This window comes from Pseudophryne corroboree, chromosome 4 (assembly GCF_028390025.1).
Source record: "Pseudophryne corroboree isolate aPseCor3 chromosome 4, aPseCor3.hap2, whole genome shotgun sequence".
Classification (NCBI taxonomy): Eukaryota; Metazoa; Chordata; class Amphibia; order Anura; family Myobatrachidae; genus Pseudophryne; species Pseudophryne corroboree.
This window is the reverse complement of record NC_086447.1, coordinates 429,459,480-429,476,053: the sequence shown is the minus strand read 5'-3', so window position 1 is coordinate 429,476,053 and position 16,574 is coordinate 429,459,480. Positions and strand designations below refer to the sequence as shown.

Sequence of the window (16,574 nt, the reverse complement as noted above, 5' to 3'; positions counted from 1 at the left end):
ATTATGGCCTATATGCACCTATGTACAGTAGGATCGGCAGGAACGATCCTGGGATCCTGGCCTAAAATTGGTTGGGAATCAATCCCGGGATTGGAGCTTCCAATCCAAGAGATTTCGGGATTGGTCATCACCTTACTTTTTTCTATACCGGGCAGCGTTGATCGTCATTAGGAGGCTCAGATGCTGCCCGACTCCACCTGATCAGCTACCCCTGCCCCCAGCTAAGTGCACTGCACAGCATGATGTGAAGTCAGAGGTCATGCTGCGCAAGCCCACCGGCCGGAAATTCCCGTCTGCACTGCCTTGCATCTTACCTCCTCTCAGCAAGTGACCAAACATGCCGCCAATGGCCAAACGCAGGATTTTCCAGGGGGGGGGGGGGGGGGGGGTTCAGAGATGGCTGTCTCCGTCTCTGAAAAATACTTGTGGTCTATCAGGGGGAGGGGGGGTTTCAGAAACACCCCTGCGTGCGCCACTGCCACCCGACCAGTTTAGGGTTGTTATGTGTTATATTATATATATAATATATTATATGTTGTTATATGTTGTTATATTGTGTTGGCTGGGCAGGTTGGGTGAGGGGGGGGGGGGGGGGGCATCATTTTTCAGTCCTGATTCCCAGGTTTGAAAAATTGGCAACTGTTTCTTAATGAATAATAGGAATAAAAGGCACCGTTCATCCTCCGAGAACACAGTACTGTCTCTTCTTTTGGAATTGTACATAAAGGGTAAAATGCAGGAAGAAAATTATAAAACATACAGTAAGCATACCTCCTGATTACTTATTGTAAGGTCTGCATCTGCCCATAGTGTGTTCCGAAATTTCTGGTCAAAATCAATAAACTTCTGGAACAGGATGTAAAGTGTTCCGAGTAGCTGTAGATCCTAAAAATATATATGTAGAAGCTTTAAAATGTATACATACATTATACAAATGTTATATTGAAAATATATTTGAAAAAGTACAATTTGAGATTTTATTAAAATGTTGAATTATAACTTCTGCGCAGCACTGCAACTACTGTATAGACAAAATATGTATTTATATTTTGTTAATTATACAACCACCATATAAATGCATCAAATGAAAAAGCTATTATATCTCTAAATACATACACTTATACAGTGCGGTTTATGTTACACTGTTTTACATTTACTGTACCTTTCTAGTTCTATCCAACTCCAGGAAAGTCTTTGGAACTATGTTGAAGAGTTTCTGCACAGAGTTTAGCGTATTCCTCTTAGCATTAAATATCTGGTATCTGAAAAAAACAAACCAGAGAATGAGTTGAGTCCATAGATAGCTCTGATTTTTCCATAATAACCCCAACAGGCCTGGTTCCTATTACAAATGTCAGGTTTTTGTGATCTCTGAACCTACTCTCCCATAATGTATGCATTCCTTCCCTCCTCTTTTACAGCTTTTCATACCACATAGAACCCTTTGCCTGTTTAGCATAATATTATGCAAACATAAAATGATGCAGCTAAAAGCTGAAGTACAGTATACAGTGCATCCGGAAAGTATTCACAGCGCTTAACTTTTTCCACAATTTGTTATGTTACAGCCTTATTCCAAAATGGAATAAATTAATTTTTCCCTCAAAATTCTACACATAATGACAACGTGAAAAAAAGATTTTTTTGAGATTTTTACAAATTTATTAAAAATAAAAACTATTAAATCCCATGTACATAAGCATTCACAGCCTTTGCTCAATACTTTGTTGATGCACCTTTAGCAGCAATTACAGCCTCAAGTCTTTTTGAATATGATGCCACAAGCTTGGCACATCTATCTTTGGGCAGTTTCGCCCATTCCTCTTTGCAGCACCTCTCAAGCTTTATCAGGTTGGATGGGAAGCGTCGGTGCACAGCCATTTTCAGATCTCTCCAAAGATGTTCAATCGGATTCAAGTCTGGGCTCTGGCTGGGCCACTCAAGGACATTCACAGAGTTGTACTGAAGCCACTCCTTTGATATCCTGGCTGTGTACTTAAGGTCGTTGTCCTGCTGAAAGATGAACCGTTGCCCCAGTCTGAGGTCAAGAGCACTCTGGAGCAGGTTTTCATCCAGGATGTCACTGTACATTGCTGCATTCATCTTTCTCTCTATCCTGACTAGTCTCCCAGTTCCTGCTGCTGAAAAACATCCCCACAGCATGATGCTGCCACCACCATGCTTCACTGTAGGGGTGGTATTGGCCTGGTGATGAGCGGTGCCTGGTTTCCTCCAAACATGACGTCTGGCATTTTCGCCAAAGAGTTCAATCTTTGTCTCATCAGCAGTGGCGTAACTTCATCCCAGTAGCCCGGAGGCAAGATAGATGTTGGTGTCCCCCTACCCCACCAAATGCTAAATAGGCACAGCACCAAAAAGAGGTGTGGTCTATATGTGAAGGGGTGTGTCCACACAACAATACCCCCAATTCAAATTACACCACACAGTAGTGTAATCTTATTTTAATTATACTGCACTGTAGTAAACCTTATTCACATTACGCAACACATTAGTGCCCCTTATTCACATCATGTCATATAGTAGTGCCCCTTATTCTGTAATGTCATACACCATCACCAATTCACCGCACCTCCCTGCAGCACATACACAGTCACCAGTGTTCACCCTCCCGCAACACATACAGTCACCTGCTCACCTCCCCCGCAGCACATACAGTCACCCGCTCACCTCCCTCATGTAGCACATACAGTCACCCACTCACCTCCCCGCCCACAGCACATACACGGTTACCCGCGCACCCACCCCCCACCAACCCCACAGTACATACAGTCACCTGCTCACCTTCACTGCCCCTGCAGCACATACAGTCACCGGCTCACCTTCACTGCCCCTGCAGCACATACAGTCACCGGCTCACCTCCACCTCACAGCACATAAAGTCACCCGCTCACCTCACCCCTGGCAGCACATGCAGCCCCCCTCTCACCCCCCCAAAGCACACACACAGTCACCTGCTCACCTCCCCCCTGAAGCACATACACAGTCATCCACCCCCCTTCCCCCACCAAACACAAACATAGTCACCCGAACCCCCCCCCAGCAGCACATACAGTCACCCACTGACCTCCCTCAGCCCACAGCACATACAGTCACTTGCTCACCTTCCTTCACCCCGCAGCGCATACAGACACCTGCTCTTCCCCCCACCCCTCAGCACGTACAGACACCTGCTCACACCCAACTACAGCACATGCAGTCACCTGCTGATCTCCCCTTGCAGCATAGTCACCGGCTCACCTCCACTGCAGCACATACAGTCACCCGCTCACCTCTCCTGCAGCACATACAGTCACTCGATTTCCCACGCAGCACATACAGTCACCCACTGACGTCCCTCCCCCGCAGCACATAGTCACCCACTGACCTCCCTTCCCCCCGCAACACATAGTCACCCACTGACCTCCCTACCCTCGCAGGACACATACAGACACCTGCTCACCCTCCTGTGCAGCACATACAGACACCTGCTCACCAAACACCCCCTCCCCCCTCCGCAGCACATACAGACACCCGCCCAAGGCCCAAGCAGATATTCGCCTGCTCCCCTCACCACCCCAATAGGACTTGTAATAATTACTAGAGAGTTTATTGTGTGCCACCAGATCATTATGATGCAGTTGCAGCTGCTGCTGCTGTTCTCACCTCTCCCGACTCCCGTCCACACACAGACTGATAGCCGCGCAGCTCTTCTCTCTGAACGGCTAAACGCTCCTCGGCACATCCAACTCCTCAGGGTCGCAGTTGGATGTTACATAACATCTGCGACCCCCAAAGCACTGTGTCCAGGTCACTCGGGAGGAGCGCCGTGATGATGCTCAGCGCTCCACTCGGCGGATCCTCTAACAGGAAGGACCCGTCACCGTCAGGCTGTCAGCGCACTGTGAGCGCAGCACAGTAATTTAGACTGCTGCGGTGTCTGGCTGCAGATATCTCACCACTCCGATGGAAATGCCCTCCCAGGTATCTGTACATAGACAAGGGACAATGAAGGAGCCAGGTGCCCCCTTGAGGGTGGAAGCCCGGCGGCAACAGACTCCTTTGCCTCCGGGACTTCCGCCCCTGCTCATCAGACCAGAGAATTTTGTTTCTCATGGTCTGAGAGTCCTTCAGGTGCATTTTGTCAAACTCCAGGCAGGATGCCATGTGCTTTTTACTGAGGAGTGGCTTCTGTCTGGCCACTCTACCATACAGGCCTGACTGGTGGATTGCTGCAGGGATGGTTGTCCTTCTGGAAGGTTCTCCTCTCTCCACAGAGGAATGCTGTAGCTCTGACAGAGTGACCATTGGTTTCTTGGTCACTTCCCTGACTAGGGCCCTTCTCCCCCGATCGCTCAGTTTAGAAGGCCAGTTAGCTCTAGGAAAAGTCCTGGTGGTTCCAAACGTCTTACATTTATGGATGATGGAGGCCACTGTGCTCATTGGGACCTTCAAAACAGCGATATTTTACTGTACCCTTCTCCAGATTTGTGCCTAGAGACAATCCTGTCTCGGAGGTCTACAGACAATTCCTTTGACTTCATGCTTGGTTTGTGCTCAGACATGTACTGTCAAGTGTGGGACCTTATATAGACAGGTGTGTGCCTTTCTAAATTATGTCCAATCAACTGAATTTACCACAGGTGGACTCCAATTAAGCTGTAGGAACATCTCAAGGATGATCAGTGGAAACAGGATTCACCTGAGCTCAATTTTGAGCTTCATGGCAAAGGCTGTGAATACTTATGTACATGTGATTTCTTAGTTTTTTATTGTTAATAAAGTTGCAAAAATATTTAAAAAAAAAATTTTTCACGATGTCATTATGGGGTATTGTGTTTAGAATTTTGAGGGGGAAAAAATGAATTTATTCCACTTTGGAATAAGGCTGTAACATAACAAAATGTGGAAAAAGTGAAGCGCTGTGAATACTTTACGGATGCACTGTATAGTAGTGATGAGCGGATTCGGTTTTACTCGGTTTTACTCGGTTCTCAAAACGGCATCTTATTGGCTCACGGATGTCACGTGTTTTGGATAGCCAATAAGATGCCGTTTTGAGAACCGAGTAAAACCGAGTAAAACCGAGTAAAACCGAGTAAAACCGAACCTCGCTCATCACTACTGTATACATGGATTCCCAGTTCCTGATGCAGTGTTTGACATAAGGGCCTCTATCCCATGCCCCAGTTTCAGTGCTCCCCTTTCACCTTCTTAAATCGGTCATAGGCTCTAGTGTAGCATCTTAATAAAATACAGTAGTGGGATTTCCAAATTTGGCACCATGGTGAGATCCGTGGTCCCTCTAATGTAGCATCACAGTAACAGGATAATTTTTTAAGCTTTTTCTGCCATCTTCATTGTAATGACATTAACTATTTTTTGCATTATAGTGAATAACATGAAAAAATTTGCAACTTTTTGTTCTTCACTAGACATGTTCTATAAGGATTTAAACAGACCTACCATATTCTATAGCATATCATCTATTAGCCTTTTAAAATATATGTACAGACATATTAGATACCTACTTCTCATTGAAATCATGTAGTCGAGCTACAGCTTCCTCTGGCTTTATACCAGGAGCCGCTGGACCTTGTGTATCAAATCGATTTCGAAACTGGATAACCTCTACTACAAAACTCTGCAAGAAATCATTAATGAATTGAATTTTGACTTTTTTATAAAAGAAGAAATTGTACAGTAGTAACTCACATACATACCTACATACTGTATATACATACTCTCAACATACTGTAAGTTGTGTAACTGAGACAACATGCACAGAAGAGGAGGGGTTGCTGTCATGGGGAGTGGAAATCTCCCGGGGACACGTCCAGCTCGTTAGGCCTCCAGACCCCTTCCCTTCTCCTACAAGACACTGTCGATGCCTGACACAAGAGTGGCAGGGTCACATGACTCCCATTCACTAATGCTTTGCTATAAAGAGGGAACAAGACATACAGTACCAACCAACTTTCTGTTGCAAATCTGTGTTGATCAGTTAAGGATGACAGAACCTTCCAATCAGGACTGTTCCTGGCTAATTTGGGACAATTGAGAGGTATGTACACAGGAGAACCCTGTGAAGTATCTAGGTAGGTATCTGCAGTACAGTAAAACACGATATATACAGTCATGATATTTACAGTGCAGTCCTCCTTTAATAAAATAACATGCTTTTTTTTTTTAGAAGTATACCACCTCTCCCTTTCACGTAGCCTCATTTTTAAGGCTGCACTGGAATAAGGTCTAAATACAAGGTAATAGAAAGTGTTTTGAAGATTAAAATTCCTTTAATGTAGACTTAAAGTCCTTTACAAGTTTAGACATTTAGGTTTAGACATTAAGAAGCAAAACACTAAATGAAAAAAATATAATTGTTTCACAATCCTGGAAAATACACTTAGTGGGCACTTTATTAGCTACACCTGTAAGTATTGGATAGGGACCCCTCCGCCCCAAGGACAGATGGAATATATTGTGGCATGGAGTCCACGAGGTGTTGCAATACATTCCTTACACACTTCGGTCCATGTTCACAGATTTACTGCCGATTTATCAGCTTCACATTCATGCTGGGTACTGTATCTCCTGTTCCACCACATCCTAAAGGCAGTCTTTAGGTGACAGATTGAAATGAAGGGGGAAAGCTCAGCCCCATCACACAACAGTGGTTATACATGCATATCCCATTAATCCAGGACACCTATGATTTACACATGTTCTGTGGTTGTCTAAATTCAAGCCTGCATTTCAGCTGGTTTTAATCAGCCACATAGCCTGTGCAAATCATAGGTGTCTTGGAGTAAAAGGATATTATGGCAAGCCTATGCATGCAACATTTTTTGAGTGTGGAACAGTGCTACAGTCAGTTGATCACTTTTGGGAAGATCTCATATTATAATTTCTGTGTATTTATGAAATTATAATTTTGTTATATGGCTTGGTTTGGCATAAGATTTAATAGGTATAGAAAGCACTCTTACTTTAACTTGCTTGTCAAGTTCCTGCTTAAAGATGTCCTGTTTCTCTTGCAGCAAGTTCTCTTTAACCTGTAACAGTTTTGCAGTAAATTATTTTTTCCTCCCCCTAGTATGTTACATAAACAATTGATATAGCTGAGAAAAGATTTGAATTTCAGTAGTAAACAACTATCACATTTTAAAGATACCACGTATCTATATATACTGGTAAAAAATGTTAAAACTGAACAACCGCCTACATAAAACATTTTACTTTGGCCCTGCCAGTCCGGCCAAAGTCTAGGGAATACTATGTTCAGTCATTTTTCCAACAGATCTTTAAAATCAATTTAGTGCTCCACTTTTAAATAGCTGAAAAGAAGTGTTTGAGAAGGAAGACCTAGTTCAGAGGTTCTCAAACTGTGTGCCGTGGCTTCCTGGGGTACCTCGGGACACTTGCAGGGGTGCCCTGGGTAGGTGGTCCAGGACCAATTCAAATTATTCATGGTCAATATAATAGGCAAAACCAGTGCTGGTGGCTGCCAGTCATAAAATATGTGGCCAAACAGAAGCAAATCTTGTCCCTTACAACACAACTGACCATAGGTGTGCGCAGGGGGGGTGCCTGGTGCGCACAGGCACCCCCTAATGTCTGGCACCCCAATCTCACATGCCTGATGCAGCGATCGCCGAGCAAGCTGATTACTGTCCCCTCTGCGCTGTACCCTGTCAGGACTGTATTACTGACCAGATGCCTGGATTAATCAAGGGTTCCACTGCCACCGGCTTTCAAACTCCCGGCTCCACCTCCATGTACAAAAACAGCGTGATGTGGCGTGATTACGTTATGCTGCTCGTACGCCCACCCGCCACATGCCCACCTCTCCTTTTATGCTATGCCAACGCCAGCCACTGATGAGGATCAGCATGCAGCCAGTGTTCCTCTTAGGAAGACAAATTCAATATTGGCAGGCGGTCGGCAGCAACATTGACACGTCATTCGTTTTTTCCCAGCAGCAGCAGCAGCAGCAGCACTAGTCTGCGACTGTCAGTGTCAGTGAGTGGCTGACTTGTAAGTAAGCTGCTGCAGCTTGCAGGGGAAAGAGAGGGGGAGCCAGATCAGGCTGAGGAGGAGCACTGTAATTGCAGTTAGTGTCATCAGGGGTGTTTGTTTGGAGCACACCACAACATCTGACAATGTATCTGCTTTATTAGGATTGGTACAAGGGTGGATATTTTATATTGCATTGACCGTCAATAGATGGTGCTAGACACACCCCTCCGACAGTGCACCCCCTAATAAAATGGTCTGCGCACGCCTATGCAACTGACCCTAAGGATGACATATAAAAGCAATCTACTTAATGTAATATTTCTTTCTAAATTTCTCAATATGAAATTTTTGGCCTAGGGGTGCCGTGAAAAAAATTCTGATATTCTAGGGCGCTGTGATTCAAAAAAGTTTGGAAAACACTGACCTAGTTGATTCTTCCCCTATTTTTCATTTATGGCCATAAGAGTAACAGATTCCAGGAAAAACAGATGCATGTAGCAGACCATGGGGCTCCAGCTAAGGAGATAGAGTACCAGCCAATCAGTGCTCAACTGCCATGTTACATGCTGTGTTTAAATAATTATAGTTAGTAGCTGACTGGTTGGTGGTTTATCGCTCTCCACTTTATCACTCTCCAAGGCATAGTACATCTGCCCCTAAAGATGGTAACACAGCTTTGTGCGTGGGCTGGTGTTGCTGTGGAAGCTGTGCCCATCAACTGCACTGATATGAATTAACTCAGCGTAAATCAGTCATACTATTTTTGCTGGAGATATTAAACTCACTACGTTCTTGAAATAGTTTCTAATAACTCTCATAAAACGATAGTTTCTCCACCTTTGTGTAACTCCTGCTATTGACAAAATGTTATCGCCCCTTAATAAAAGTAGCCATAAAATAGATAAATAGTTGTTTCTGATAGCACAAAAATGAAGCTATTAGTAACATAACACAAGCATGCAAACTGTCAAAGAAGAAATTAACTAAAAATAAAAATAAATTGTTTTGCTTACAACATTAGAAAGATCCATTAACTCGGTCCATTTAGATCTCAAGTTTGTTACATCAATTACTTCTTCTCTTGGTATACGTAACTGATAGGACCTAAAATTCAGATATCAATATTACAAAGGCATAAAATAAGACACAAACAGGTATATAACTTGTCATAGATTTTTACCTTGTGTTTTGTCCATTAGTGATAGTTCTAGTAATAATAACAACAGTGACAAGATGTAGCCTATGGTGGTCATTCCGAGTTGTTCGCTCGCTAGCTGCTTTTAGCAGCATTGCACACGCTAGGCCGCCACCCTCTGGGAGTGTATCTTCGCTTAGCAGAATAGCGAACGAAAGAGTAGCAGAATTGCTACTAAATATTTCCTTGCAGTTTCTGAGTAGCTCCAGACCTACTCCTAGATTGTGATCAGCTCGGTCCGTTTAGTTCCTGGTTTGACGTCACAAACACGCCCTGCGTTCGGCCAGCCACTCCCCCCGTTTCTCCAGACACTCCTGCGTTTTTCCCTGACACACCTGCGTTTTTTAGCACACTCCCGGAAAACGCTCAGTTACCACCCAGAAACGCCCCTTTCCTGTCAATCACTCACCAATCAGCAGTGCAACTGAAAAGCGCCGCACGAACAACAGCAAAACTGCTAAGTTTTTAGTTAAATAACTAAGCGCATGCGCCCTGCGTGCCATGCGCATGCGCATTTAGCAACAAATCGCAGCATAGCGAAAATCGGCAACGAGTGAACAACTCGGAATGACCACCAATGTCCCGTGAGTTACAAGGCACTTAAAGATGCATGGCACTTGGTTAAGCAGAAAGCTGATTGTAATACTACTTGTAAAATCCTTGTTCAGCTAATGAGCTCAGTTTTTAAATAGGGATGAGAGAGAAGAGGTACAAAAACTAACTCTCATACAAAGCAAAATAATTAACTTTGGAAATAAGAATAGTGCCACTAAATCAGACTCTCTGCACTTGAAGTTTATATCCTGGAGAAACGCCACCTTAAGGTAAGTTTCTTAATGTGGATCTCCAATAGGTGGTTGAATTAATCCCTTTGGACCAAATTAAGGGGGTAATTCAGATCTGATCGCTAGGCAGTGATTTTTGCACTGCTGTGATCAGATAGTCGCCGCCTATAGGGGGAATGTATTTTAGCTGTGCAAGTGTGAGAAAGCATGTGTAGCAGAGCTGCACAAACTGATTTTGTGCAGTCTCTGCGCAGCCCAGGACTTACTCAGCCGCTACGATCACTTCAGCCTGTTCAGGGCTGGAACTGACGTCAGGAACCCTCCCTGCAAACGCTTGAACACGCCTGCGTTATTCCAAACACTCCCAGAAAATGGTGGGTTGCCACCCACAAATGCCCTCTTCCTGTCAATCTCCTTGTGATCGCCCATGCATTCGGAAGTTTCGCACCATCCCGTCGCTGCCTGGCAATCCCCGTTGCTGCGGTCTGTCGTGCCTGTGCATTGCAGTGCATACGCATGCACAGTTCAGATCTGATCGCAGGCTGTGAGAAAATGCAGCCTAGCGATCAGGTCTGAATCAGCTTCTAAGATCCAACAACAGAACCAAGTGATGAAATAGTCACACAGCCAGAACGGGTGCTGGAATGGGCTGCAGACCACCTTTGATAGCCACTCCGGGTGCCTGAACAGGCAGCAGACCACCATAGATTGTCGTCCCGGAAGGGGGTGAAGAACACAGTCAGAAGGGGTGTTGGAATGGGCAGGAGATTACTGTAGATAGCCAATCCAGGTGCTGGAATGGGCCGCATACTACCATAGATAGGCATTCCTGGTGATGGAGCAGGGACAGACCACCATAGACAGCCATTCCGGGTGCCGGAACGGGGTGCAGACCACATTAGATAGCCGTGTCGGTTACCGGAACGGGGTGCAGAACACCTAGACCACATTACGCAGCAATTCCGGGTGCCGGAACCGGCAGCAGATCACTCTAGATAGCCATTCCGGGTGCCGAAACAGGGTGCAGTCCACCTTAGATAGCCGTACCGGGTACCACAACAGGGTGCAGAACACCCAGACCACATTACGCAGCCATTCCAGGTGCCGTAATGGGCAGCAGATCAACGTAGATAGCCATTCCGTGTGCTGGAATGGGGCGCAGGCCCCCTTAGATGGTCATTCCGGGTGCAGGAAAGAGGTGTTGAAAACCCAGACCACATTACACAACCATTGTGGGTGATGGACCAGGCAGCAGATCACCGTAGATAGCATTCCGGGTGCCGGAATGGGGCACAGTCCACCTTAGATAGCCGTTCCGAGTGCCGAAATGGGGCGCAGTCCACCTTAGATAGCCGTACCGGGTACCAGAATGGGGTGCAGAACACCCAGACCACATTAAACAGCCATTCCAGGTGTGGGATCAGGCAGCAGGTCACCGTAGATAGCCATTCCGGGTGCCGGACCAGGCAGCAGATCACCGTAGATAGCCATTCCGGGTGCCGGACCAGGCAGCAGATCACCGTAGATAGCCATTCCGGGTGCCGGAACGGGGCGCAGTCCACCTTAGATAGCCGTTCCGGGTGCCGGAACAGGGCTCAAACCATCATAGACAACCGTTACGGGTGCCAGAACGGGGTGTAGAATATCCAGACCACATTACACAGCCATTCCGGGTGCCAGAACGGGAAGCAGATCACTGTAGATAGCCATTCCGTGTGTCAGAATAGGGCGCAGGCCACCTTAGATTGCCATTCCAGGTGTCGGAATGGTCCACAGGCCCCCTTACATAGCCGTTCCGGGTGCTGGAAGGAGGTGCAAAACACCGAGACCACATTACACAGCCATTCCGGGTGCCAGACCAGGCAGCAGATCACCATAGATAGCCATTCCGGGTACCGGAATAGGGCGCAGGCCACCTTAGATAGCTGTTCCGGGTGCCGGAATAGGATGTAGACCACCTTTAGATACCCATTCTGGGTTTCAAAACGGGCAGCAGACTACCTTAGATACCCATTCTGGGTACCATGCTGGTGTGCAGAACACAGAGACATTTTTAGATAGCCGTGCTGGGTTTCAGAATTGAATGCAGACCACCTTAGATAATCATTCTGTGTGTCGGAATGGGGTGCAGAAACACCCATACAGCCTTAGATAGTCAGCACCCCCACAGCCGTGTTCCCGCCGCCGCCGCCAGGCAACCGGGCATTGACATGCTGCAGTGACTGCATCATTCTCTACAACCTACGCTCTGCCCCTCCCGAATCCCAATGTCCGCAGTAGGAGAAGAACACAGCGCGGGTGACAGGCCCGTAGCCAGGTGGAAGCAGCTGCTCTGGAGGCTGAAGTAAGTATAACACACACACAGACACACACACACGAACCAGGGCTGTCTTAACAGCAGTGTAGGCCCCTGGGCACAGCAGTGTACTGGGGCCCCTATCCATCCTGCAGCAGTAGGGGTGGGGGATTGCTATCAGCGGGTGCTTTGATGTCCCATGGGCGGTAGGGGGTGTTCTATGGGCCCCATTCAGGTCGGATCGCAATATGCGATCTAACAGCAAAAATTACTAAAAAGATTCGGGCGCATACGCAGGGCATGTCCTGTGCATGCGCTCGCATTTTCTGTGGGTGCCCGCAGAAAATGAGACCGCCTCTGCCTGTCAATCAGGCAGAGGTGTTTGCAGGCAGGGGGCGGCAACGCTCCTTTTCCAAAGCAGAGATGGAGCATTGCGGGGGCGTGGCTTAGAAACGGGAGCGTGCCAGCGTGAACCGGTGGGGCGTGATCGGGGAGGCTGCGTTACAAGAGCCTGCCCTAACCAATATGATGCCCTATGCAAGATTTTGTCTGGTGCCCCCTAGCACCACCGCTAGTTCCGCCTCTGACCCTGCAACCCTTTCCCAGCACCATCACCCCTTACCCATAGCAGTCCTCATTTTGGTGCTCCTACCCACTATATTTTAAATAGGAACACTTTGCACATTCGGCGCACAGCCCAAAAAGGGGTGTGTTCTTTCTGGGAAGGGGCATGACCACACAATAGTACCCCCAATTCAAATTACGCCACACAGTACTGCAACTTCATTCACATTTTATCATGCGATAGAGGGCCTAATTCAGATCTGTTCGCTCGCTGGCTATTTTTTGCAGTGCTGCGAACAGATAGACGCTGTGTATTTTAGCTTTGCAAGTGTGCGAACGTGTGTGCAGACGCCCTGTACCAAAACAGCTTGTGCAGTTTCTGAGTAGCTCTGACCTTACTCAGCTGCTGCGACCACTTCAGCCTATTCGAGCCCGGAATGGACGTCAGACACCCACCCTGCAAACGCTTTGACACGCCTGCGTTTTTCTAAACACTCCCAGAAAACGGTCAGTTGACACCCAGAAATGCCTCCTTCCTGTCAGTCTCCTTGCGAACGCCCATGCAAATGGAATCGACACTAGAACCTGGGCAAAACATCGATTCTGTTTGTACCCGTACGGCGCACCTGTGCATTGCTGTGCATACGCATGCGCAGTAGTTACCTGTTCACAGCACAGCGAAAATCGCTAGCCAGCGAACAGATCTGAATTAGGCCCATTGTCTCTAATTCACGATACATCACACAGTAGTACCACTTACATTACTCCTCACAGTAGTGCCCCTTATTCACATTACACCACACCATATTGCTCTTTATTCACATTAGACCACACAGTAGTGCCACTTTATATACGTTACTCCTTACAGTAGTGCCCCTTATCCACATTACACCACACTGAATTGCTCCTTATTCTCATTACACCACACCATATTGCTCTTTATTCACATTAGACCACACAGTAGTGCCCTTTCTACACGTTATGCCACACAATAGAGCACCTTATACACATATTGCCACACATTAGTAATGCCTTTATACACATTATATCACACAGTAATACCCCTTACACATAATGGTGGTCATTCCGAGTTGTTCGCTCGCAAGCTGCTTTTAGCAGCTTTGCACACGCTAAGCCGCCGCCTACTGGGAGTGAATCTTAGCATAGTAAAATTGCGAACGAAAGATTAGCAGAATTGCGAATAGACACTTCTTAGCAGTTTCTGAGTAGCTCCACACTTACTCGGCAACTGCGATCAGTTCAGTCAGTTTCGTTCCTGGTTTGACGTCACAAACACTCCCAGCGTTCGCCCAGACGCTCCCCCGTTTCTTCAGACACTCCCGCGTTTTTCCCAGAAACGGCAGCGTTTTTTCACACACACCCATAAAACGGCCAGTTTCCGCCCAGAAACACCCACTTCCTGTCAATCACATTACGATCACCAGAACGAAGAAAAAAACCTCGTAATGCCGTGAGTAAAATTCCTAACTGCATAGCAAATTTACTTGGCGCAGTCGCAGTGCGAACATTGCGCATGCGCAATTAGCGGAAAATCACTGCGATGCGAAGAAAATTACCGAGCGAACAACTCGGAATGACCACCAATGTGCCTAACATATTATGCCAACCTTTATTAATGCCCTTATACACATAATGTCCCTTACACATTTGCCTCACATTATTAATGCCCTTATTCACATAAGTACACACATTAGGGGTAATTCAATTGTTTGAAAAGTAATTTGGGTGTCTGTTTTTTCCTATCTAATAGACAGGAAAAAACAGACAACTAACCCACTTTTCAGACATTTGAATTCCCCCATAATGTCCCTTACACATATGCCACACATTATTAGTACCCTTATATACATAATGACACACATAATGTCCCTTACACATATGCCACACATTATTAATGCCTTTATACACATATAATTAAACACATAACATTCCTTACACTTATACCGCACATTTTTAATGCATTTATACACATGACACATACACATAATGTCCCTTACACATATGCTGAACACTACTGCACAACCGACCCACCTGCACACAGCACTCACAAGGTTGCTAACACTGTGACCTCTGCCTCTGCTTGGATACAGGTGTGTCCTCCTATATCTTGCCTCAGTACGCGATGCAGCAGGAGATGCCTGGTGTGAGTCAGCTGGCAACTCAGGGCCAGCTCTGCTAACGTCGGGCGCCTTGTTTTGATGAAAATGCATATTATTTGCATTACTATGTGGCTAGGATGCACAAGCAGCTTCTGCTGATTAAAATGATATGCTGCATGCCTATAGTCTGTGTGCGACTGCGGCTGTATCTGCATATGAAATGCTACGTTACACTGATTTCCAGGAATACACTGTAATGTAGCATATTGTATGCAGATACAGCCGCAGTCACACACAGAATATAGGCATGCCGCATATAATTTTAATCAGCAGAAGCTGCTTGTGCCCCTAGGCATACCAAATGCCCTATGCATTTGTCTAGTTTGCCTATACCTAGGGCCGGCTCTGTGCGTTACGTCACACGCAGCCGCCACGATCAAAGAGACGGAGGCTGGACCGCTGCAGGCGCAGCCAGGCTGCACCGGCAGTAGTCTTCCTTAATTTTAGCGATCAAGCAGAAATTGTGGTGCGATCGCAATTTTTGCTTGATAAAGGGGTAGGGGGTGGAACCTGAACCAGGCCCTATGTTCTGCTCAGCATGCAGGACCTGGAGCAATAATTTCTGCTAATTACTCCTCTACTGCAGAGAAGGGGCGGGGGGAGAACACTAAACTGTAGAACGGGACATTGTGCTGAATGAAGGGGCCCTGGTACATGACTTCCAGGGTGGTAGGGTGTGTTTAATATGTAGCGGAGGGGTGGATAGTGGAGTGGGCATAATATTTATCATTTTCTGGTGGGAGGGCAGCTTGCTTAACTGCAGATATCTCAAGTTCCTGGAAATAGATTTCTTAGCTTTGAATGGGATAAAAAAAAACTAGAGATTCTCCCCCTTCAGGAGGTGCTGGCGACCTGGGGATCAGAGTTCAGGAGCCAGAGCAATCCACCAACGAAAATATACAAATATATTATAATATATATTATGCATGTGGAGCTGGAGCCTGCTGCAGGAAGGCTGATATCTCTGGATCTGGGCATAGTAGAGACAAGCTGCCAGAGTCAACCAAAAGAGGAGAATCCCAGCTTTTGGGGTACACCGTCAGAAAAACTCAAAGTCAGACAGAACCCGAGATATCTGGCTAGGAGAATCAATGAATAAGCTTGGATGGGGACCATTGCTTTGAAGTCAGATATCTCGGTTTCCCCAGGGCCAATTTTAAAAATCTGGTACCCCTGGAAAGAGGGGACCATCAGCTATCAGACTAGGGCCCTTATACACCTGGTGCAATGTGTAAAAGGAAAGGGGGCTCTATCTGGTGCAATGTGTAAAAGCGGGCTCTACCTGGTACAATGTGTAAAAGGAATGGGGGCTCTTCCTGGCACAGTGTGTAAAAGGGAGCTCTACTTGGTGCAGTGTGTAAGAGGGCCCTACCTGGCTTTGTATAAGGGGACTGTACCTGGCATACTGTGTAAAAGGGGCTCTACCTGGTGTAGAGTATATGAAGGCTCTCCCTGGTACAATGTGTATAAGTGGGACGACTGTGTGGCGTAATTTGAATAATGGAGACTGCTGTGCGGCATAATATGAATTGGTATTA

General features: G+C 46.4%; 1 protein-coding gene across 1 annotated transcript in view; it reads right to left on the bottom strand.

The window, feature by feature from the left end:
* Positions 1-16,574, bottom strand: part of LOC134910927 (uncharacterized) — a 455,362-nt gene that overhangs the window by 319,168 nt on the left and 119,620 nt on the right. The window contains exons 28-32 of the mRNA XM_063919317.1: positions 9,030-9,120; positions 6,987-7,052; positions 5,529-5,641; positions 1,163-1,262; positions 772-885 (exon numbers count right to left, since the gene is read on the bottom strand). Of these exons, the coding sequence (XP_063775387.1) occupies positions 772-885; positions 1,163-1,262; positions 5,529-5,641; positions 6,987-7,052; positions 9,030-9,120 (484 nt within the window). The remainder of the gene's footprint in view (positions 1-771; positions 886-1,162; positions 1,263-5,528; positions 5,642-6,986; positions 7,053-9,029; positions 9,121-16,574) is intronic.